The sequence below is a fragment of the Desmodus rotundus genome, chromosome 8 (assembly GCF_022682495.2).
Source record: "Desmodus rotundus isolate HL8 chromosome 8, HLdesRot8A.1, whole genome shotgun sequence".
NCBI classification, from domain to species: Eukaryota; Metazoa; Chordata; class Mammalia; order Chiroptera; family Phyllostomidae; genus Desmodus; species Desmodus rotundus.
In genome coordinates, this window is record NC_071394.1 from 2512731 (window position 1) to 2536548 (window position 23818).

Genomic DNA, 23818 nt, shown 5'->3' on the forward strand with positions numbered 1-23818 from the left:
CTCCCTCCGCGTGCGCCCCGCGCCGCGCTCGCTCTGCTGCCGGAGCTGCCGCGGCTGCCTCGCCAGCTGGCCGCGGACCAGGAGGGAGGTGGCGCGCCCGGGAGGCTGCGGGAGGGAGGGAAGAAGAGAGGGAGGAAGGCCGGGCCTCCGCGTAGCCCGGCCCCCGCCCCCCGCGGCCCTCCCGCTGGAGCGGGGCTGCCACGCGCGCGCACACGCACACACATACACACGCACACACACTCGGGCTCCCTCCGGCGCGCACGCACGCAGCGCCCTGGGCAGACCAGCGCCGCAGCCGCCTCCCCAGACGCCCGGACGCCGGAGGGCCCCGACCCCGGCGCGGCTGATGCGCCCGCGCCCGCCCCGCAGCTCCGCGAGGCCCGCGGGACCCCTCCCGCCGCCGCCGCCGCCGCGCCCGCCGCCCTCGGAGGATCGGGCTGGACGACCGCCACCGCGCGGTCCCCCGGCCGCCCCCGAGGCCGCTACGCCGCGGGCTCTGCCACCCGGAGGCCGCGCCCCGCTCCCGCGCCTCGGGGGTTGAGAGGAGCAAACTTCGTGGACCGGCCGACGCCCGGCAGGGACCCCGCCGCGTCCCTGCGCGCTCTGGTGGGCCCCGGGCGCTCGGACCTTCGGGCATCGGGCCGCCCCGCCCGCTGCACCTGCTCGGGCCCCTCCCCGCTTGCTGGGGACTCGGGAGACGCCGCCACTTCGAAAACTTTTCCACACCCCCTCGGGGGGGGTGGTGAAGAGGGATAAAAGGAGTAGGTGGTCCCGCCGGGCGCGCGCAAACCTGTGGGCTCCTAGCGGGGCGCCACCGCCCGGGAGCCGGACCCCGAGGGGCGCGGGCCCGCTCCTGCTCCTGCTTTTCTGGCGGGAGCGGGGGGCGGGGTGCGGAGGGCAGCGCGGTGCCCGGCGGCGCCGCCGTGCATGGCCCTGCGCAGTGGGGCGGGCTGCTTCGGCCGGGTCTGGCGCAGGGTGTCGGGGCTCCCGGACGCCTGGCCTCGGCGCTCGAGCAGCCTCCTGTGCCTGTCCGCCTTCTCGCCCGAGCCCGGGCCCGGGCCCGCACCGCCCCTGCCCCGCCAGCTGCCTCGCGGTGGCGGCGGCTGTGGCGGCCGCGACGGAGGGGGGCCCCCCCAGCCTCCCCGCCCCCCGCCTCCCCGCTGCTGCTGCTGCTGCTGCTGCCGCCGCCGCTTACAACTTGGAGGCGGCGGCGGCGGCGGCGGAGGAGGCGGCGGCCGCCGGGCGCTGCAGTGGGACGCGCGCGGCTGCGAGCCTGCGGGACATGCCCCCCGCGCCGGCTCCTTGCTGGCGGCCATGAAGAGGCAGAACGTGCGGACTCTGTCCCTCATCGTCTGCACCTTCACCTACCTGCTGGTGGGCGCCGCCGTCTTCGACGCCCTGGAGTCGGACCACGAGATGCGCGAGGAGGAGAAACTCCGAGCCGAGGAGACCCGGATCAAGGGGAAGTACAACATCAGCGGCGAGGACTACCGGCAGCTGGAGCTGGTGATCCTGCAGTCCGAGCCGCACCGCGCCGGCGTCCAGTGGAAATTCGCCGGCTCCTTCTACTTTGCCATCACGGTCATCACCACCATAGGTAAGGTCTGGGCGCGCCTCCGGCTGCTTGCGCCCGGGAGGCGTCCGGGAAGGCGGCTGAGCGCGCGGCGTGGGGCTGGGTGCTGGGCGCCGGGGGAGTCCACGCAGCCAGTCGCTGGGGTTCCTCTCGCGGCGCCTCCTCCTTCCTCGGGAGCCCCCTCCTCTCCGGCGCCTCTGCGCCTCACCCCGCGTGGACCCCACCCGGGGCTTCTCCGCGCCGGTGTCTGTGTCTGTGCTGGGCGTGCGAGCCCCGAGCGAGCGTGCCGGATCCCGGAGGGCGGAGGCGCCACTTTTGCGAAGAGAGTGGAGCGCTAAGAATAATCCCATAGCAGACACCCACCCACCCACCGCCCCGGCGCGGCTGGGATGCGCGGGGTTCCAAGCCTACAGTTACTACCTCTCTGGGAGTTGCAGAGGGCTGGCCTGACGCCCGCGGCGTGGACAGGGGCTCAGGTGGCCGGGGACTGCTTCTGGAGAGTGGAGGGCGCTGACCCCCGCCAGCCCCCAGCGTCTCTTGAGGCCGATCTCAGCCCTCCTCCCTGCTGGCTCCTCTTCCTCCCGTTCTGGGGCCTGTCATGCCAGGTCTGGAGGGGGAAGAGAGTTTGCTGCCTGGTGATGGGAGGGGGTGGCCGCCGGGTGAACAGGGCTAGGAGCAAGGTCGAGGGCCAGGGGCCGTCAGAACCCGCCCACTCCTGGGCTGACACAGTGGGCAGGACCAGTCTGCGCGTTGCCTGGAAACGGGTGAAGTTCGGCCCCAGTCTGGGGAGAGTCCTGTTGGGACGCCCTGGGGACTCCTGTGGGTGCCCCCGAAGGGTGCTGTGCAGTGAGCATTCATTCTCTAGTGGTGCCGAGGGCAGCACCCCCACCGTGGCCAGGGGTTGGGGGAGTCGCAGACATTGTAGGGTGAGAGAGACCTTCGGGGACTCCAGCAGGACACTTCATCCCAGTGGAGGAGGGGTGCCCTCAGGAGGCAGGTGGTGGCCCTCTGCCACTTGTCTGGGTGGGCACCCTGATCCCCAGAGCCCTCCCTGGGGTCCAGCCAGGGCCCGGCGTTGGCCTGGGGTGGTCTCTTTCCTGCTGCCCTGTGGTGCTGTCTGCGCAGGGCCGAGAAGAGTCCTCCTCCCCCGACTTTCCCCTGGCATTCGTCTCTGCGTGCTGGCAGAACGGGGCTCCTCTGTGCCATATGCAACAGGAAGTCCCAGGGCAGGACGGCCTGTGTTTCCTTCTGGGGTGAAAACACTTTTAGGGAGTCATCTTGTTTGCAGCGTTTAATTCATTGCCGCAGGTTTTCACGGTTTGGGAAGGAAATCGGCCTTCTGTCGTCTCCATAACCAGCTTCGCTCCTGCTTGCCCCAGGCCGTGTGCGGCCCAGCGGCCAAAACCCAGAAAGCCCTCCCTTTGCGGCCGTGTGCTTCCAGGGCTCATAACACGCAGATGCACAGGGACGGTCAGGGTGTGGGGGGCGGCTGTGTGCCGGGGAGCTGGGGAGCCGGGGAGCAGGAGTGTACCTCCTGAACTGCCGGCCCCGGGGACAGGAAAGGCTGTCCTTCCCCCGTCTTTGGCGATCCCGACCCCAGACAGGGGAAGTCCAGCCCACCCCGGGGCACACACCTTGGGCCGGGCCCTGGGGTTGGCTTCTGATAGCAAAGGACTGGAGTTCAAGTCCAACCCAGGGACGTTCCAGTTTGCCTGCAAAAAGAAACTGTGAGACTGTCGATACAGTTCGTGTGGAGAGGTGTGTGTGGGTTCTGATGTGTGGTTCTGGGCGCAGGGCTCTGCCGGTTCTGACTCCAAAGAGTAACCAGCAGGAATGAGCAGCCCCCTGAGGGTTCGTAGCCGGGGTGGGGGGGGGTGGGGGGGTGGGGTGGTGCGGGTGCCGCTGGAGCTGGCCCAGGACACAGGGGCGTCTGAGGTCTGCGCTTCGTGCTTACTGCCTTTGCTGAACGGCCAGCTGGTTCTGGGGAAGAAGGCCAAAGTAGCCCACGGGGCGGGAAGGAAGGTTGTTCTCCCTCGGCTGCCCGGCAGCGGAAGACCCTGGAAGAGCATGAGCAGGTCAGTTCCCAGCTCCTGACCTCAGTTTCCCCACTGGGAGAAGGGGCACTGCACAGGAACCACCTGGCAGGTTGACCCCAAAGGCCCGGTGGGAGCCCTGGCACCTGCAGCTGCGGGCAACCAGAGCGCTTAGTAGGTGCACCTCCTGCTCTCTGCCCCAGGAAGCTGCTTAGCACAAGCCCTCGAATTTACAGGAAACAAAGCACCTTTCTAGTTAATTATGTTTGTTTTCTTCTTCTTCTTTTTTAATATAAATGCAAATGAAGGTACTCCTAGGCCTAGAACAAAACCCCAGCCCAGGGCCGGGCCCTCCGTGGTCTTGTCTCCTATTGGACCGGGATATTAATGGGGCAGGTGCGTCTTCACGGGGTTCTTCTGTCTGCCCCAACCCCGAGTGCCATCTCTCCATCTCTCTGTCTCTCCGGCGTGCTTCAGCTTCCAGCTCTGTGCTCGAGGCGGGGCAGGAACCCCAGGCACTCTGGTCCGCGGGTGAACGCCTCTCTCAGAGGCAGCTGTTAGCTCCCTCTGTGAAATGGATTTCAAACACGTGTATAATTACCACTTCGCGTTGGATCTGTGGCTACACCTTCGCGAAAGGCTTTGGAGGGATGTCTCGCTGAGGTCTGCCCTACTGTCCTGGGAGCGCTGGGCCCAGCCGGCCACTGCTCAGGGGGAGGGCGGGTCCGGGGTGCGGGGTGGGGGGCTGGCCCCATCAGGAAGCCAGCGCAGCGTGCCTCTCCTCCCCTCCTGCTTCTTTGACGTCTGTGCCACTTGTAGCCACTCTCCGGCGGTGACATTGTTGAGTTCTGAACTCGGGGGGCCTGAGACCCTTGGGACTCTTCACCGTGTGAGAGGCGGGAAAGTCTCGCACCCGTGCCCTTCTGTGTTGGTCCTATCAGCAGGGCGTTGGAGACCCCCCCCTGCCCCCCCCCCCCAGGCTGCTGGTCAGTGTGGTGGAAGCCGGGGGTCAGGCATGCTCCCTGGGGCCTGGTGGGGCTGTGCGGTGCTTGACTTGAGTTTGTCCACCTGGGGCAACGGCCTGGGTGCACAGGGACCCCCCAGCACACCGGTCACTTCCTACAGGAAGCGCTTGAGGCCAGAATTGGGTCCCACCCTCAGCTGCCCCTCACGACAGCAGAGCAGGAGTCTCCACGACGCTTCTTCTTTGAATCTAACATCTGTGACTGAAGTTGTCTTGAAGAAGAAATCACGCTTAGAATTCAGAGCTCACCTGCAGCGGCCAGGAGGGCGAGCTGCAGTTTTGGGGGGATGGCAGACTTCCACCTGGGCCCTGTTTCCCCAGGCCCTGCTGGGCCCATCTGAAGCCAGGGGTGTGTGTGTGGGGAGGGGGGTAGCTGCTGCAGGAATTGAGCTAACTGGCTTGGGAGCCAGGCTCTGCTGGCTGGGGCTGGCACACCCCGAGAAAAGGATTTGGGGCTCCCGTGGTTTCCTGGATCGGATTCTGCACCTGCTTGAGTCCGTAATTTAGACGACACCTCCCTTATCTTGTTCTGGCACAGAGGGAGAGCGCTTCCCACTGCCCTGCGCACAGGGTGTAGTTTTCCACCCGTGCTCCACGCTCTGGCTGCACCGCGCCTGCCCCTGCCGTGTCCCCGCTGCTCCAGGGAGAGTCTAGATGACAAGATAAGGCCTTAAGGCAGGAGGGGAGCTGGAAAGCAAGCACTCGGTTGCAGTCCAGTCCAGCGTGAACAGCAGGGACAGCTAAGCCCAGTTAACCCCTCCCCTGCCACCTGTGCAGCAGTCCTCGCCCTCCAGGAAGCCACCTTGGCTTTCCTCTCTGCTGCCTCCCTGGGCTGTGCGCCCCCCCCCCCCCCCGCCTCCCTGTCCCCCTCCGGTCCAGCAATGCTGACACCAGACTGGGTCTCTTCTCCCTGCACCTGCTGGCTCAGCACAGCACCCGGCACAGAGCACTTCCACATTCTGCCGCCAGGCCGGAGAGCGTACAGCCCGCTGGACGGACGATTGGGGAAACCGAGACTCAGGCGGCAGTGGGCCTTGAACTCAGGATCTCCTGCCCGCAGGCACCCATGCCCGAGGCGTGCAGCTGTGGGCCGTCCTGTGCAGGCCCTTGCTCCTGTGAGCACCCGCGGGCCTCCGCTCACCACTTCACCCCGCCCTCCTTCTAGCGCTTTCCACCCAGCTCCCGCCCTGAGTTGGGGCGGGGCTCCCAGGGTGGGGTCTCCGCCTGCATCTCAGGGCCCCACTGAAAGGCCCTCCCAGGCGTCCCAGCCTCATCTTCTTCCTGCCAAATGGTCAGCAGCTCCCAGTCACTTCCACTTAGGAAATTATTAACGAGCGGCCGTGTTGGTGCAGAAAAGCCCGCGTCACCAGGGCAGTGGTCAGTGTTCTTGGAAACAAACCATCCTCACGTAACTGCATTCAGGTCAAAACAGAACAGCGCCCGCAGCCCAGACCTCCCTCCTCAGTCAGGGTCTTCTTGAACATGTCTAGAGACGGGGAGCTCCTCACCTCACACGTGATGAGGGCCGTGTGTATTTAGACGATGTTGAGGTTATTGCGTGAGGTTCTGACCTGGTGGAAAGGAGGGGTGTGGGGGGGTCTCCTCTTACAGAGGCTTTGTGTGGTCCCCTGAGGAGGAGACAGAGGGGCTCCATTTACTGGAAATGGGGGCTCAGGCCCGGGAGAGGAGAGGGAACTCAGCACACTGATGCGTGGGTGGGTCTGCAGAGGGAGGGTCTGGGGAGGCGGTCCAGGGCATGGCTGGTGCGGGCACCCAGCACAGACCGGCTGCCAGCCCCGGGGACCCGTCCCTCCGGTCAGGGCCCAGAGTGACCCTGTGCCCTGTTGGCTCTGGCTTTGCCGGAGCACCGGGGAGAACACGGGTAGCGGAAGCGTCATGCCTGGTCCCAGAGGGGTCTGGAGAGTAGGAGGCGAGGACCCCCAATTGGCTGGCCCCAGAGAGGGGGGCGGGGGCTCTCCTGAGAGAGTCCTCGGGCAGAGGAATTCTGGGACGTGAGGGTCTCCCCTCTGCCCGGTGGACCATCCTCCTCCGCGCTGGCCTCGGGGTGGCTTGTCTAGTGTTCATTTCCTTAAGGGGTTCTGTTTGAGGGTCCCTTTACTGCCTCTCCCAACTCTGGGACTCCTGCCCGTGGAATGTCCTTCTTTTTAGCTAAGTGGACCCCTTCTGTACTGTGTCATCTTCAGAGGAAGGGCCACCTCCTGTGCCACCCCAGCCCAGGCCCCCTGGTTTGTTCAGCAACATCCTTCGTAAGCCTGTCCCTTCTCCTCTGGGTGGTTTTGGTCTGTGGGTGCTCTCCAAGTCCAGGCTGGCTCGAGTTGCCACGGCATCCTAGCGGGGTCATGCAGCCAGCTGCGGCGTGCCCCCGAGAGGGGGGTGGGGGAGTGGGGGGTGGTGTTGGTCGGGGGAGCTGTCTCAGTCCACGGGAACCCAAGCGCAGGCCCTGGAGGCGGTCCCCGAGGGCAGAGTAGGAGCGTGTGCTGTGGACACAGGGCAGGAGGGACGCTGGCAGATGGAACACTTGCAGCAGGGGAAGATGAGAGAATTGGGGGGCATCTGTGAGCATGTTGGCCCGGCTGGGGGACGTCGTGAACAGATCGCAGCCTCTGGGCCTGGGGAGACGGGGGTTCCCAAGCTGACCACGGCTCGCTGTCCTCTGCACTTTCCCAGCCTTGCCCCGTCCGTCCTGGGTGCTGGGGTGAGCCAGGCCCCGAGCACAGCGGCTTGTGAGGCGGTGCTGGCCTAGAGCGGGGTGGGGAGTGTGCCCTGAGCTGTCCTCCCCCTCACCGTGCCCCCCCCGCCCTGGGAGGAACCTGCAAGTGGTGGTGGGTGAGAGGTGGGGCCAGATTAGAGGAGGGTGAGCCGTGGCTGGCCTGGGGGGCTGGGCGTGGGGATAACGTCAGTGTGACCTGGTGTGAGAGGGACGCTGGGCCACTCAGGCGTCTGGAGAGCGGAGGGGGCAGGGCCAGGCCTGGCCACAGGTCTCTGGCTTGTGACCCCAGGGGCTCAGGGGAGCAGGCGGATGGGGATCGCAGGGCCCACAGCCCGGGGCAGGGCTGCTGACATCCGCGTCTCGGCTTGTCCTGCAGACCTGATTCCAGGTGCGGCCCTTAAGCCTTGGCTTCCTCTTCTGTGAAACAGGGATGTAGTGGGGTGGCCGTGGCATCAGAGAATGTGTGTGGGAAAGGGCCCCTCACTCCATGGCTGCCCCTGGTTGTTGTGAGGACCATGGGTAGGTGGGTGCCCTTGGGGCCCCATTGGCTCTTGGGAAAGTTGGAAAGTTGTCTTTCTCGGCTTCCCGGCTCTGCTCTCCTGCCCCTACTCTGGGGGCGTCCATGCCCTGCCTCTCCCCAGCGCCCGCCCCTCCAGCGCCCCTCCAGGGTCTCTCTGCCTTCGGAAGCATCCTCCGAGGTGGGACAGTTCTGTCATCCAGCGGAAGGACGCCATCACAGTGGGATGCCGGGCTGGGGCTTTTGGGGCTGCTGGTCCAAGCCTGGGTGGTAGATTTCTTCCACCTGGTCCTGTCGGGAAACTGTGGCCAGGTGCCATTTCTGAGGCCCACGCTGCCATCTTCCCCTGCCATGCCCCCCACCCCGGGGTCTCCGCGCCCTCCTGGGTTCGGGCCAGGTCTTCAGGCTGCAGCCACGGTGGGTCCTCCAGTTGTCACTGTGTCTCTTTGTCTGTCTGCCCAGGTCCGTGTTCACACCTGTCTGCCTGGCCCCGTGCAGTGGCTCCTTCCTCTTTCCCCATGCCCGTCACCCCTGTGGGTGAGGACTGGGCCCAGCCTGCCAAGCGGCTCCATCCTGAAGCAACTTTAGCGTGACACCCCAGTTTTGTGTTCAGGTGGCAGCCTCCCCAGGAGACGCCTGAGTCCCCAGGGCCAGATGCTCACCGGTCTCAGGCCCCAGCGCCCAGCCAGGCTCGGGGTGCCCGCGGGGGCCCAGCCACACTCCCTGTTATGAGGTGGTCGGGAAATGAGAGCTCAGGTGGAGCTGGCTGAACCACTCGGGTGGGATGGGGGTGAGTTTGCTCAGGGGGGGTGGGATAAGCTCAGAGGGCTTGGGGAGAAGCGGGGTGACACTTCCTGTCACCCCGGAAGCAGAGGCTCTCGGAGGCCTTGAGCTCGGGAGCGTGGGGTGCGGCTGCGAGGCCCGTGGGGCATCTGGAGGCAGCTCTGTGCTGGTGGCCCGCGCCTGCAGAGTTGCTGCCTTGGTGTTCCCTGGCCTCTGTGTGGAGTGACTGCAGGGGACGCAGTGCTGTCTGGGCCCCGGGGACGCTGTGGGCTTGGGGACACCTTCTTGCCGAGTCCGGTCACATCGAGGAGTCTGCCGACATGGGTGGTGTTTCTGGGGCGATAAGGACCCCTTTGGTAGCACCCCGAGTGCTGAGGAATGCTGGCAGCTGCCGAGGAGGCCTGACGCCCATCGGGGACAGTGTTCGAGCCAGAGGGACTCACACACCGACGGAGGGGACGCCACTGTGTGTCGGTCCGCACACACGCAGGAGTGGATTGTCCTTCAGGGAAATGTCTTCTAACCAAGTATCTCCACTAAGTGAACACGCAGTCACCTCCTCACAGTTCTTCTGTTTATAATGATTTAAAGGGGTCCCCTTCCCTTTTTCTTTTTTTTTTTTTTGCCAGTTATAGAGAGTTGAGCCTCTCAGTGTATAGATTCTGCTGGGTTTTTACCTCAGCAACTCTCCGTTATATTAGAAATGTTTTTGATGTCCGCACGTTTCAGAACGCTTTCTTAGCAATCAGGCTTGGAAGGCTGGTGCCCAAGGACATGAAACCCCCCCTCAGCCCAGGCACGGCTGGCCCACGGGGCCTGTGGGCACAGTTCTAGACACCCCAAACCCACAGCCTCCTGGACACCACGGAACCACCAGGCGGGATTGGGAGCCCACGGGTCTTGTGTAGCTCGAGGGATGGAGAGGGTTCACCTGGTCCGTCTGGTCTGGACAGTTGGCTGTGGCCGCCGCAACGCTGAACTGAGAAGCAGCCCCTGTGGGGAGGAGTGCCGTGTGTGATTGATTACTCATGTCTGCCGTGGTTATGCAACAGGAAGTGTACTGCGTGTGATTGATCAGTCGTGTCTGCCACGGGTATAGAATGGGCAGTGTTAGCACGCTTGCCACACGCTTGCCCACCCTGGGCGAGTGAGAGAGGACTTCAGAGGGGGACGCCTTTCCGCCAGTGTCCCCGGAGGGATGTTGTTATGGAACGCTCTATGCACACTGCTTGTTTACTGTCTGGTCTGGCTTGCGGGCCGACTCCCATCCGCTTCCATCTTGCACCCAGGCACCAACCTTGTGAAACAGGCCGGGCCCGGGCCTAACCCAGTTATGCCGACCTGGCTCAGAGCTCCAGTGACTGGCCCAGGGTCCGCAGTGAAGCTGGGGCTTGAACCCAAGCCTTCTGCTTTCCAGCCTAGTGTTCTGTCCATTATACCTGCAGCCTCTCCCTGTGCTGCCCCGGATGCCATCCACCTGCCTGGGGTCTTGGGTTGGAGACAGGGAGCATCAGCCTCCAGAGGACTGAGAGGTCCTCTGGTCCTGCTCTCTTAGGATTGCATCGTTGCTTGCTCTTCCAGTGACGGGGTGCTCACTACCTCACAAAATTAGTAGGGAAAGGCTGACGTGCATCAGTGTTAAAACAAAAGAAGAAGACAATGAGTCTCATCTTCTTCTCTTGGCCATGCTGACCGGAGATCCCGGGACAAGCCAGCCCCTCTTCTCGACCCCACAACAGAGCCCTTGTTCGTGGGCTGTCCCTGGGCTTCAGTTTCCACAGACACACTCTCAATTCATTTCCTCCTCTCACTCACCCTGTCAGATAGCTATTCGCATGTGTTCCCATCTTACAGAGGACACGGCAGATCAGAGAGGGGAAGCAACTAGCCCAAGGTTGCACAGCGACATCGTGGCAGAGCCGGGAGTCAAGCCAGGCAGTCTGACTTCAGAGCCTGTGCTTGTGACTGTGTTGTCACACCCTGCTTCTTTGACCTCTGTAGCAGCTAGCTAGTGACGGGTAACAAATCACCCACCAACACCGAGGCTGAAAGCAACCATTTATTATGGCTCAGTGCCTCTGGCTCAGCTGGACTTGGCTGCTCCAGACGGCTAAGCAGGGCGGCTTTTTTTCGCTGCTGGTCTGCAGGCTGCCTGGGGCAGCTCTGTCCAAACCATGGTGTGTTTTTCTCTTGGCAAAGGCAGAGGCGCAAGAGGGCAGGGAAAGCAAGCGAGGTCTCCTGCCAAGCCTCCCGTTAGGCTGTATTTCACCCACATGCCATTGGCCGGAGCAAGCGACATGACCAAAGCCAGAGTCAAGGGCTGGGAGCTGTCCCTGCCCGCGATGAGGCCAAGGCCGTGGTACAGTCTAGTCATTCTGCTGCTGACCGATCGCCTGTCCACTCCCTGGCCCCGCTCCGTCTGCCCTGCACGGCGAGCTGCCTGCTGCAGGGGCCGGAGCATAGACTGGGGCTCTCCCCTGAGTTCCGGTGCGGTGCATTTCGCAGCTGTTTCCTCGTTGGTAGAATAGACAGGGCACTGCCCATCCGCCCCGCTGCGGTCAGCCCGGGCTGCAGAGCGAAGCACCACACCTGCACGGCGCACACGACGGACGTTGGTTTTCTCGCCATTCTGGAGACTAGACGTCCCAGACCCAGGAGTCTGCTGGGCGGCCCCTCCCGCAGCCTCTCTCCCGGCTGACGTCTCCCTGCGCCCTCACCTGGTCGTCCCTCTGTGTGTGTCTGTGTCTTCATTGCCCCTTCTGCTAAGGACACCAGTCCTGTGGAATCAGGGCCCTCCGCAGGGACCTCTTTTTAACTTTATCACCTCTTTAAAGACCCCTCTCCAAATGCGCTTCCCGGCCGAGTGCCGGGGGTTAGGACTCCAACATAGGAATTGGGGGGAGCACAGCTGAGCCCACGACAGCCACCTAGGGCTGCGGTGAACAGGCAGCCGTGAACACCTCGTGAGAAATGGAAATGCAAACACCTTGTCCAGGGCTTGTCACACAGAAGTCATTCCGCAAACGCCGGTTCTCTGCTGGGCCACGCGTGTGAGTGTGAGGCTGTCGAATCATGGCCAAGGGCATTTGGTTGCCCGCACGTGTTAATTATTCTATTGTTATTCTCAAATTGTACGTTAGGTCAGCAGGCTGCTACGGTGGCGTGGACCCAGCCCAGGCCATGTCACAGAGAGACTCGAGCTCAAATCCCTGCAGCTCACTGTCTGGGGACAGTGGCCAGGCCCCTGCCCTGGTCTTGGACTGTGGGTGCTCCTGCCTCCTGCAGTGTGTTCTGGGGAATATGAACTCACTGTGCTTCTTTCAGCCTTTCTTAATTGATTTTTCAGCAGAGAGCATGCCGTCCTCCTGAGTTTAAGTACACGCACATTTCTGTTAAGTTTTCGGTGTGATCATTTTACCGCAGTTGCACCTAATAACTGCGTCCTTACATTTTAGAGCGATATGCCAAATCTTAGAGATGAGATGGAATCGTCCAGGTTGCAGGGGATGTGGGTGGGAGTTCGGATGGAATGAGATTGGCCATGGGCTGTTAATTATTGAAGCTTAATTATTTGTCTCTGGGGTCTTTTATACTTTTTCTTTCTACATTAGTATGTATTTAAAAATTTACATAGTAGAAAATGAAGAAAATCAAACAAAAAAACAAGTAGAAGTGGCATTCTCCTGGCGCGTCCAGCCCCTCAGCCCCGCCTCTGGAAGGTGGCAGTTGCCAGCAGGTCGCTGTGCAGAGGTAGAGGAGACATGTGGCCCCAGGCAGGCTCTGGCCTGTGCCTCAGTTTCTCTTTGGCTCTCCCATAGCTTGAAAATACTTGGAATTAGTTTCCAACATAAATTCATCTCTTCAAAGAACTAGCTCCTGGCTTTATTATATTAGGTTCTCTAGCTTACTGATTTTGCTTTTATATTTACCAAATGCTTATTTTACTCCCTTTAGTTTTATTTTTCTTTCTGTACATTAATGCATGGACCATTACTAGGCTTTCTATTTTTAACAAATGTGTGAAAGGCTATGTGTGTTCCTCTGAGTGCCACTTTGGCTGCGACCCATAGGGCCCTCGTTATCACTTGTTTGCAAATTCTTTGCAAGTGAGTTAATTTTTTCTGTAATGCAAGAGTTAACTGAAGTGTGCATTTTAAAATTGTAGTGATACATGTGCACATGTACATGTATACACGTGCACACACACACACACACACACACTTTTGTTAGCACAGTGATTAGGAGCACACACTTCAGATCTCGACTACCTGGAGGTTTTCTGTCTTGCTGTTGACTGACTGTGTGACCACAGGCATGAAATGCAGCCTCTCTCTGCCTTGGCTTTTGACATCTGTAAAAATAGGGATAATTGCAGTAATAACAATAACATCATGGGAATAACAATAAGAATAGCCCTCTTGCCCTGACCAGTGTGTCTCAGTGCGCTGGGTGTCATTCCACAAGGTGAAAGGCCACCAGTTAGATTCCCAGTCAGGACACGTGCCCGGGTTGCAGGTTCAGTCCCCAGCTGGGGCGCGGGCAAGAGGCAGCCTATAGCTGTTTCTCTCTCACATCGATGTTTCTCTCCCTTCCTCTCTCCTTCCCCCCTCTCTAAAAATAAATAAATAATTACTAAAAAAAAGAATAGCTCTCAAAGTTGTTGCAGGGGCAACATTTAAAATAGCCAGCAGTCCCCGCGTGTTCGCGGTCTGTGAGCACGTCTCAAATGCAGTTTCCATATTTCAGAATTGAATGGATTCTTTCTCTGTAGCTCGGTGATCACTTTTTGTAGAGTTCCACGGCAATTCGGGATGAATGTGTACCTCCTTGTTGTGCGTACACACACACACACACACAGAGTTGTATATGAATCTATTAAATCAAACATTTATTTTGTTACTTAAAGCCTTTTCGAGGGTGGAACACAATGCTGGCTGGCTAGATCACCCTGAACACATGTTGGATTAAGCATATGTGTGTGTGTGTGTGTGTGTGTGTATAGTTTTAAGTGATCATTACTTAGTTAACTTCTACGACTTTAAAGGAGTCTGTTCTCTGCTCAGTCTGCTGTGGCCGCCACGGTGACATCACCCTGCCTCACGCACTCAGTTCTGCCGCCTGCGTCCGTGTCTCTCACTGACGCTCTCGCTTTGTGATCATCCGATTCTTGTTACTATTTCCACTTAATTTCTGAGGGAGATCTCTTAGAGTCTCTTCCTCTGCTTCGTCACTTTGGTTTGCCACTTCTCCTTGCATATCTGACCGTGTAGTTGTGCGTGTTTTGAAGCCCCGTGGTCAGGTGCAGAAAGGTTCCTGTGTGCTGTTGCCTCTGGGCGGAGACGCATTTCCTCCTTACAGAACAAGCTTCTTAATTGTTGCCTTAAGTCCTTTTATCCCTGATATTATTTCTGCGCCTCCTTTCTCTTATTAGCATTTGTTATACGTGTACCTTTATGTTTTTTAGCTGATTTTTACCCTTTCTCATCTAGGAAGATTTTGAGACAGCTTATCACAAAAGTCATAAAAATAAGGTATAAAGCCAACGTTCCCCAAGTCCAGGGTGTCTGTGTATGTGATTCACACGCATTACCCTTCGTGGTGGCTGTGCCGGAAGTTCACCTTGACTGGGGGCTTCCGAGGAGAGAGGACAAAATGAAAACGTGTCAAACGTTGTGGCTTGTTACCGGAAGCGCTGGGCACTGAATATCATGAGAGTGCCCTCGTGCCTTTGGTGGGGACTCCCCGAGCACTGCGGTGGTGTCAGGGGCATCGCCGAGACCCACGCTGAGGTGTGGCTGACCTGGAGGCACCCAGAGGTCGTGAGTTCCCGGGGGATGTCTGGGGGGACTCTCCGGGGGTGACAGCAGAGGTCTCGGGGTGTGATGTCCAGGACCACTGGGGGCCTCATTTCCTTTGGTTTCCAGCTTCGTCTTCCTTCGTGTGCGGCATTGGTACCCGTATGGGTCACATCTCTGGTCCAGGCAGGGAGCGAGACGGGGCAAAGGTCAGAGGGTTATGCCAGCTGGGATTGGCCTTCAACCTGTTCCTGGAAGCCCCACCCAGCAAGTTCTGCTTCTCCCTCATTGGCCAGGAGTGGGTCACATGGCCACACTTAGACCTGTCATTGGCAGATGATGGAGACAGGGATGTGGCTGCACGCTGGGGGGCCTAGGGGACATGGAGCCTGGACTCCTGGGGCCTGAGGGGCCCCCAGACAGCCTTCTCAGGGGCCCGCAGGCTCTGCTTGCACATGCTCTGTGGCCGGGACAGCCCTCAGCCACAGCTGGGTCCCACGTGTCCAGGCATGGGACCGGGTGCCTCACAGTCTGCTCCGGCCCCTCAGGCAGGTCTCCCTTCCTGTCTGGCCTTCATTGCCCACGTGGGGAATAGTCCCACGGATGAAGCTGGCTCTGAGGTCTCCAGCAGCTGCCAGCAGACGGCCACCTTGGACCTGCCACTGGACTGCACATGGCCACCTGCTGCTTTATTTGGCAACTCGGGGTGTCCCGAGAGTCCCTTGGAAAGCACTCGGAGGAGAATACGGGGCTGGAATGGGGACCGCTCCCAGCTGGGAGCGAGCCGCCAGCAGGGCTGCTCTCTTCCCACCGGTTCTGGACACCGGCTCCCCACCTGCGGCAGTGGAGAGTCCAATGCTGGCTCCGCGGGGTCTCACCTCCTCATGCGTTTCCGCCAGCACCCAGGCCCAGCAGAGCCCCGAGACGAGGCCGCCCAGGGCTCATTGCCTTTCCTCTCCTTCCTCAGGTGTGTGTTGGCCGTCCGCCAGGACCTTGCCCTCACCTGTGGGTGCCCCGTGCCCAGCATGCTGCCCCTGGCTGCAGTCCGCCCGCCCCAGCCGCAGGAGTCCTGCCCTCGGAAATGCTCTGGGTTTCTCCTTCAGGCGGTGTTTTCCAGCCTGGCCGAGGTCCTTTTTGGGCACACAGAGGAGCCCTCTCTAGCTTGGCTTCCTTTGGCGATGACCTCAGCATTTGTTTTCAAAGGGCTGGCGGGGGGCCACGTGCCTGATGCGTGCCTTTCCAAGGGGCAGGGGCACCGGGCCGAGCTGCTACACACCCCGCTGCCCAGGGGCCCCCCAGTTAGACCGAGTCACTCCTCCGCTCCAAAGCCTCTGATGGCTCCCGGGGCTTTATGGCAGAGGAGCCCCAGAGTCGGTGCCCTTGGCTGCTACCTAGCCCGTCCCCACATGGCACCCGCTCCATGCAGACCCAGCCACCCGACCCCCAGAGCCCCCCACTCTGAGAATCCCCTCTGGTCGGTTGGGTGCCCCTCTTGGGTGCCTGCAGCTCCAAGGCCCCTGCCAGCTCAGCGCCCGTCACCCCATGTTGTGCCCAGCTCTCCCTGAGCCTGGCTATGCCCCTGCCCCGGCCCCCAGGTCAGGGACCGCCTTCCTCGCCTTGCTGCGGCCCAGATGTGGGTCCGCCCGCATCTGGCAGTGAGCAGGGCCTCGGAGAGTGTTTGTTGAATGAACATAGGCATGTAAGTGGAACAGCTTCACGGGAGCTATATTTAATTGTTCTGGAATATTCTCCAGCTCTTTCTGAAAAGCAAACGCTTGAAAAGCAACAGCCCACAGATCAGAACAGCAGGTGCTCAGGAGACGTGGTGGGCAGTCCAGTTGGGAGGGCAGTCCCGCTGCGTGGGAGTCGGGGTTCTCCCACACCCGCAGCCACCCGCTCCCTCCCCAGGGCCTGCCCAGTTTGCTGTTTTTCTTCCAGATCCCAGGGCGCCCATAGGGCCTGACCTGGTTTCCCTGGGGCTGCTGGGAGCTGTTTTGTGAGCGGGGCCCAGGGAGGGAGCCCTTCCTCCCACTTGCGGCTGGCCCCGGTCCAGGGGCCCACTTTCCTGAGCTCCGTGCCAGCCCTGGGCAGGTACACAGAGTTCTTCGTGCTGACCTCTCTAAGTAGGTGGGTCCAGGTGTCTGTTCCAGGTTGCTAGCCCTCATCCCTCGAGGTAGGATTTACCCACCGCTGCTGCACCAGGGAAGGTTCTGGACCGTCCTTCATTCCGGCAAAGGGAGCAGTCCAGCCTGTGCTCCAGCTGTGCCGTCTAAGGCCTTGTGGAGTTGGTGACCTTCCTAAAGCCAGCAGCCCTTGTCCCAGTGCCCAAACCTTCAGGGGCTCCGGGAGGTCTGCAGAATCAAGTCCAAACTTCCAACAAGTGTGGTCCGCCCCACTTGCCCCTCCGCCAGCATCTGCTCTCCTTCACACTGAGCTCTGGTTCCTTCCGCCTGGTCCCTGCCTCCTGCCTCTCTGTGGCTCAGGCCTGTCCCTCTGCCCAGCGTGTCTCCGCAGGCCATTCCGCCTTCTCTTCATTGGCATGGAGCAGCCGGTCAGGCGGGGAGCACCACCCAATGGCTAGAGCTGCTGTGCACGCAGACATGGTCCTTGTTTCTAGTCCTGCAGCGTGGACAGACCTCGTAGCCCCAAGTTTTCACAGGGGACACGCACGGCTAAGAGGGGCCGCCTCCCGGAGGAGTGGGGAGGAGTAGACAGGATTCGGTGGGGGGGCAGTGCCTGGCCCAGGCCTGCACCAGCTGTACGTGGGGGAGTGGTGGGTGATGCGGGTGCGGTGCTGTGCTGGGCACGTGTGGAGGCTGCGGCCCAGAGGTGGTGGGGCCAACAGAGGCCCCGCAGATATGTTTGGGGGCACGGTTGTGGAACAGTAAGGACGCAATCTAAGCTGCAAGCTGTGGGCTGCGCTGTGGAGGGCGCAGTGAGTGGTCAGGGATGGTGGCCTGGGGAGGAGCTGTGCAGGCTGAGGGCCAGTGATTGAGGGAGAAGCTGCTTGCCAGGACAAGGGACCAGCGTGGGCTGTGCCAAGGTGGTGGGGCAGGATAAGACTGGGGAGGAGGCTGGAGACAGCCCTGGCCTGGGGGCGGGGCACCTGGGAGGAGTAGGGGGAGGTGGCGTAGCTCTGGGCTCAGAGAGTGCGACCAGCTGGGTTCAAATCCTGGCGCCGCCGTTCCCAACTGTGCGGCCCCAGATGAGTCACTTAGTCTCTCTGTGCCCTTGTTTCCTCAGCTACAGGGTGGGGTGGCAGGAGGACTGACTTGGAGGACTGGCTGTGGGGTTAGAGAGAGAGAACACAGGTGCGGAGCCTTGCCTCCGCTAGAGACTCACCAGCACTCAGCTGAGCAGCGCCCGCTGTGTTGCGGGAAGTACACCTGGGCTGCAGGGCAGAGCCGTGGGGTGGTAGCCCTCACTCCTCCGTCTGGTGAGTTCGGCCAGAGGCTCTGCGTTGGGTGGTGGCTGTGGGGGAGGACAGAGGCAGCCCCGAGATGCTGGTCACAGGAGGGTAGGGCAGCTCCCCCCAGGAAAGCGGTCTTTCCCTCTTGCCCCTCCGCCCGTCACAGGACTGTCCCAGAGGTGGCCCTTGGATTTTCCGACCATGCCCCTCCGGCGGTGTGCAGGCCCCAGCCCGCCTCTGAAGCTGCTGCCTCCGCCTGGGACAGGGCCCCCACTTTGACTCCCCGGGGACGTGAGTGGGGGGTTGCAGTCGGGAGGCCTGGGTGGAGGCTCCTCCCTGAAGCCGGGCCCTGCGTGCGCCACCCCCAGAGGACCAGGCCCTGGGACTTCGGCCCCTCCATGTCTGCACTGCTGGCCAAGCCAGGAGCCACACTTGGCTCACCCTGGGCAGAGGCCATGCCAGCCGGGAGGGGAGCTGTCAGCTTTCGCTGGCCTTGGGTGTGATGGGCCGAGTCCCTGCAGCTGTGAGGGGCCCAGGCGGCGCAGGGGATGAGACCCAGGAGCCACAGGCCCCTGGCCATGCTTCCCAGGAAGGCCCCGAGCTCGGCAGGTCGTGGGATGCCCACCTCACCCAGGACACTCATCACCCACCAGGTGGCACAACTGAGAAAGAGCCCCTGGCTGCAGGCAAAGTGCGGGCCTCTGGGGGCTGCGGCCTTCGTTCTTGCTTCTTCCTGCCCCTGGGTTCTCTTTGGGGGCTTAATGAACGCTTGCTATGAACGAGGGACTCTGCTGGGAGTTGGCTGTGCCCCGGGTGTGGGCCACCTCCTGTCTGGCTTCCATCCCCCCTCCTGTGAAGGGGGCCTGGGTTTGGATCCTGACCTTTGCCCGTGTAGGCTGTGTGACCCTGGGCAAGCTTGTGAGCCTCTCTGAGCCGTTTTCTCATTTGGAGGGTGGGCCTCCCAGTGTGAGGCTTGCAGTGACTTTGGCAGCGTCCTGCCGGGCAGTCGCTCAGTTAGGTCCCGGGCCGTGCACCCCGAAGGCCCCGGGTCCGATGACCGCTCCGTGTCAGGAGGGACCATGCTGCCTCTGAAGTTTCTCCTTAGAAAAATCTGGCCACAGTAGCCTAAGCGGTTGGGGTTTTTCTGGAACAGAAGTTTGGGTGTCAGCAGGGAGAACCATCAAAGCTCCTTGGGGAAGTCGCCCAGGCCCCAGGCCCCACAGGCCTCCTGTACCCCCACGCTCACTGAGTGGCTCTCATTGGCCCTTCACTGTCCTGCCTTCTAGGTGGGAAGGGAGGGGGGGACCAAGGGCAGGTGCCACTGGGGCTGGCCCTGTGTATCCGGCACAGACCTCCACTGTCACTGGCCAGGTCGGGGTCACGTAGCCACTCCTGGGGTTTCTGGCTGGGCCCACGGCTGTTCTACATGGAACCAGGGCTCTCTCAGTGGGGAGCAGGGGTAAGGGAGTGGGCGGACCACCTACATGCACCCCTGAATCTAACGCTCGCAGCTCTGAAGTGGGCTCCTTGCGAAACAGCCCCTCGTGTGCATCCATGCGTGGTCCCAGACCACTGCGGCCCCGTGCCTCTGCTGCCACGCAGGTCCAACGTGGGGCAGCCATGACCGGAGAGAGGCGTTTGTGGCTGTGTCGAGGACAGGAGCCGACACCCCGGGGCGGGGGGCCCTGTGAGGGACTCCACCTGGCCCCATGGGCCGGAGGCCAGCTCAGAGTCTCCAAGCCCGCAGGCCACAGCCCCCACGCAGCAGGGGTCTGGGGTGCTAACACTGGCCCTGCAGCCGGGAGTTTGGGCCTGAGAGGCATGCCCACCAGGAGAGACCTCTTCTAGACGCTCTGGAGTCCTTTCACCCAGAGAGCGGGGAGCCCGCACCTAGGGCGGGATCCTGATTCCAGAGGCTTCCAAGGGGTTCTTGTGGTCCTGAAATCCAGGGAGCAGGCGGAGCAGGAATGGGAGGTTGGCTGGGGCCCCAGGCCAGCCGCTGAGCAGGGCCTGTTGGCCAGGGTGCCAGGAGCTGCTTGGTGGCCATGGGGACTTGGGAGCATTTGCTTTGCTTTTCTTCCTGTAAGGGGTCCAACCCACTTTCCCTCCGTGGCCGAGTGCCTGGTGTTCAGAGGAATCCTGTTCTCAGCTGGCCTCGAGCTGCCTCTTGGGGTCTGAACAAACCAGCAGACTGGGTGGTCTGTCTGGTGGTGAACACGGCTCAGCATTTGGGGTCAGACTAGCCCGCAGGACAAGTGCTACAGAAAGGGCCACAGCCCCAGGGGTTCGGCAGATTCCTTCTCCCCAGTGAGACTCAGTGTCTCGTCCTCAGTTTCCCCATCTGCTGCAAGGGGACTCAGGTGCCCATGGTGACGACGAGAGCAGCTAAGGCCTGGCGCAGGTGCTGCGCCACCTGCCGTGCCTGGTGACAACCTGTAGTCGGTAGATGTGAGGGGTGGGACAGTGCGGGGACGGGGGCAGGTGAGGGAGTGGCTGTTCACTGGGGGTGTGGGGAGTTTCAGCGTTTCCACTGGGGGGTTCCTGTTTTGAGAGAATCGCTAATGATGTGGTGCCCACCTTGTCGGGACAGCGGTGACTGTGAGGCACCTTGTGTGCAGGGGCAGAGTCTCTGTAGGTCCCGTGTGGCCTCCAAGCCCTTGGGCAGCGTCCTTGTTCTCAAGCCCCAGTGGACCCTGGGCATGGAGGCCCGGGGTCGGGGGCTCACCCTCCCTCTCTCAGATGCCTCCCATTTGGTCGGCTGGGGGTGGCTCTTGTTCCTGCTTCCCAGAATTTGCACTCTACTGAGCTGGGGGCGAGCAGCTGACCGGGGCAGCTGGGGGACCATCAGCTCTCAGGCTGGGTCACCCAGGACCTCCTGGGTGCATCCGCAGTAGGAGGTGGGACGGAGGGCCCAAGCATGATGCTGGACCTCCTCTCGGGGAGGCACGGGCACCCCGGAGCCCATGCCTGGGCCCGCACCCTGGCTTTGCCACTTGCCAGCCGTGCTCCGTGGAACGTGCATCTCGGTTTTGTGAAGGGTGAAGCAAATGTGGCCTTGGGAGCAGCTTAGGATGGTGCCTGGCATGTGGCTCAGACTAGTCATCACTTGCTCTTGGAGAACCAGGGGCAGACTAAGGCTGGAGGGTCCTCTGGGGACAAACATCTCATTTTCCAGGTGGCCCTGTTCTGAGCAATTTTGATGTATGCATCAGGCAAAATTTGTGAGGGCCGGTACTGCACCAGCCCCAGCGAGCGGGGCAGAAGTGAGTAAGTCCCAGGTTGGAGGTCGGTCCTCAAGGGCTCACTGCCAGGGTGGGAGATGGGCCAGACCCGGCCAACAAGGGTCTAGGGGGCCAAGGTCTAGGAGGGGCTTGAGGAAGGAGCCACAGCCGGACATTTCTGTTGTTGGGAGTGGTCGGGGATGCGCACTCGTGAGCTTGGGCTGGCCGCCGTGACAGCCACCCCTGCATGTCAGCGGCTCAGCACAGTGCCACCTTGTTCGGCTGTCACACTGACACAGGGAGCTAGAGGCTCCGCTCTGCTCCACCAGGTCGCTCAGAGCCCCAGGCTCCCTCCATCTCGTGGCTCTGCCCTCCTCTAGGTCCCTGGTGTCCTCTCCATTTAGCCAGGAGGAGAGCCTGGAGCCTTGTGTGGGGTGTTCTTCATGGGTATGGCCTGGGATTGGTGTGTTTCAGTTCTTCCCACATCCCATTGGTACATAGTCACATGTTCCTGCCTTACTGCAAGGAAGTCTGGGAAATGTAGTCTAGCTGTGTGCCCAGAGGAAGCCCCTGAGGTTTGGGCAACACCAGCAGGGTTGGTCACAGGAGGCTTCTGGGAGTCACTGAGGTTGACTCTGGCTACAAAAGATGGTTGGAAGCGGGGAGGGGACACGCTCTCCAGATAGGGCGTTGGCCTGTTTGGGGAGACAAGGACAGGGGTGGGGGGGGCGTGCAGGTGGTCAGGGTTGTCTGCCCTCCTCAGCCGCCCTCTCCCCATCCTGAGTCCTTCCTTTCAGCTGTTTCCAGATGCGCCCACCTTAGGCCTGGTGGACAGATACTGACCGTCAAGGTGAACATGCTCACCTGGCACCTGCCAGGTGCCACTCAGGTGTCCCCTCCTGATTCCTGGTACAGGCCTGGCAAGGTTTTCTTTCTTCCATGTCCACAGCCAGTTTGGGAGCCAACTCAAAAAGAAGCCCGTGTGCCTTTAGCTGCCCCCCCACCCCCGTCCCCCCAGCTCAGAGCAGCCAGTACACTCCTGGCTGCCGCTGTCCAGCGAGGGCAGGCCCTGCTTCTGCCAGTTGTCCACGGGGCTGCTTAGAGGGGAATCAAGTCTGCAAGGCCGGGACCAGGGCTTTCTCTGTGCCTGCACCCCACTCCACGCTGGGTGGGGCGGGGCCCTGTCCATGGGGGGCTGGTGAAATCCATGTCTGTTTCTTCGTTTCTCCCACCTTGTCTGTGTCCCCTCCTCTGCCCCGGCCACTGGACTGGCTGCCTCCCGACTGGCCCACCTCCTTGGCTTGGCACCATGCCTCCTCACGGCCGCACCAGCGCAATTGGTCAGGGAGGAGCCTGTGAAGGCCCCTGGGCTTGGAAAGCTGCTCCCCGAGGCCCTTCCCAGCCCCACATGCTAGGGTGAAGGTGAAGGCCCACCGCTGGTCCCCAGGCCCCGCCCCATTCCCTCCAGGTCATAGGGCTGGAAAGGGGGCTGGGCCCTCTCTACCCCCAGGGTGGGCCGGGTCCCAAGAGCCTGGGCCCACCTTGGCCCGAGTCCCCTCTATTCCCTGCTCCTGGGGAGGCAGCCCCGAGGCCGTTGCCATGGGACTTGCATACTGGAATCTATTTTGAGACCATTTCGTAGCGTGATTTTTAATATTGCCTGGTGTTGGCTGTTGATTTTTCTCCTGTGCCCGTATGAATGAAATTTGACTAGGCAGAGGGTTTGGTTGGGTTACAGGGGACAGGGGCCTTGTGAGGACCAGTGGGCCCAGCCTGGGTGACACAGTGCCCCTCTCCTAGCTCCTGCCTCTGGCCTGTGGGGTGACATCAGTGGGTGAGGCCTGGACCCTCTGGGACAGGTGAGTAGCCCCCACCCCAGGGGGTCAGGGAGTGGGTCCTCTGGGAGGAGTGAGCCAGGAGAGGGAGGGAGGGAGGAAGGGGCACTGACCCTGTGGGGCTGGTCAGGGGCCGGAGCCTGGGTGCCCTGTGTAAAGGGGCTGGATTTGCTGCCTCTGGCTATGGGAGCCGATGGCAGGTGACCCGCCTGAGCCTGTGCTGTCTGGCCATTGCTCTCGTGGGCAGACTTTCTTCTTATTCCTGATGTCATTAGGGCAAATGTGGCGGACCCGGGAGGGAGGCCCATGGGTGAGCAGGGTGTGAAGCTGGGCAGGGCGAGGATTCTCCCTCCTCTGGCAACTCTGCCGAGGGAGCGTCAGGGATGAAGGCCATATGGCTGCAGGCAGTGTCCCTGGCCAGCTCCGGCCTGTCCCTGCTTGGCGGCAGGCACGTCCCCAGGGCGGCCACCAAATCCCAGAGCTGGAGGAGATGGAGGTGGGAGGTCAGGCTGCCTGCACGTGACCCACTAAGGTGGTCCCAAGTTTTCACAATGAAACATTGAACCAATAGTACGTCATCACTGTAAGTAAAGTTGGAAAATGCCAGTAAAGAGAAAGGTCTGCCGACCCCTCCCTCCCAGCACTGATGTGCTCAGAGCCCGGATGATACTGGTCTACTCTTCTTCCCAAACACACGCACGCCAGGGTCCCTGGCAGCGGTGGCTGCTGCTGCTGCTGCTGCTTCTTTATTTGACTGAAACCAGGTTCCTGTGACAGTTACTTTCCTGTGACTTTGCTGTTTGCCTCTTAATGTGACCAGAAGCCACTTTCCAGACCTAAGTCTGTGCCGAGACCTGCTGCGCGGCCCTGGGGGTCCACCGGCCCGGAGGACTCTGA

The 23818-nt window shown here is 61.5% G+C and overlaps 1 protein-coding gene across 1 annotated transcript in view; it reads left to right on the forward strand.

Moving 5' to 3' along the window:
* The first annotated feature begins 264 nt into the window (after positions 1 to 264).
* Positions 265 to 23818, forward strand: part of KCNK9 (potassium two pore domain channel subfamily K member 9) — a 59560-nt gene continuing 36006 nt past the window's right edge. The window contains exon 1 of the mRNA XM_053929883.1: positions 265 to 1597. Coding sequence (XP_053785858.1) covers positions 928 to 1597 — 670 coding nt within the window. The 5' untranslated portion in view covers positions 265 to 927. The remainder of the gene's footprint in view (positions 1598 to 23818) is intronic.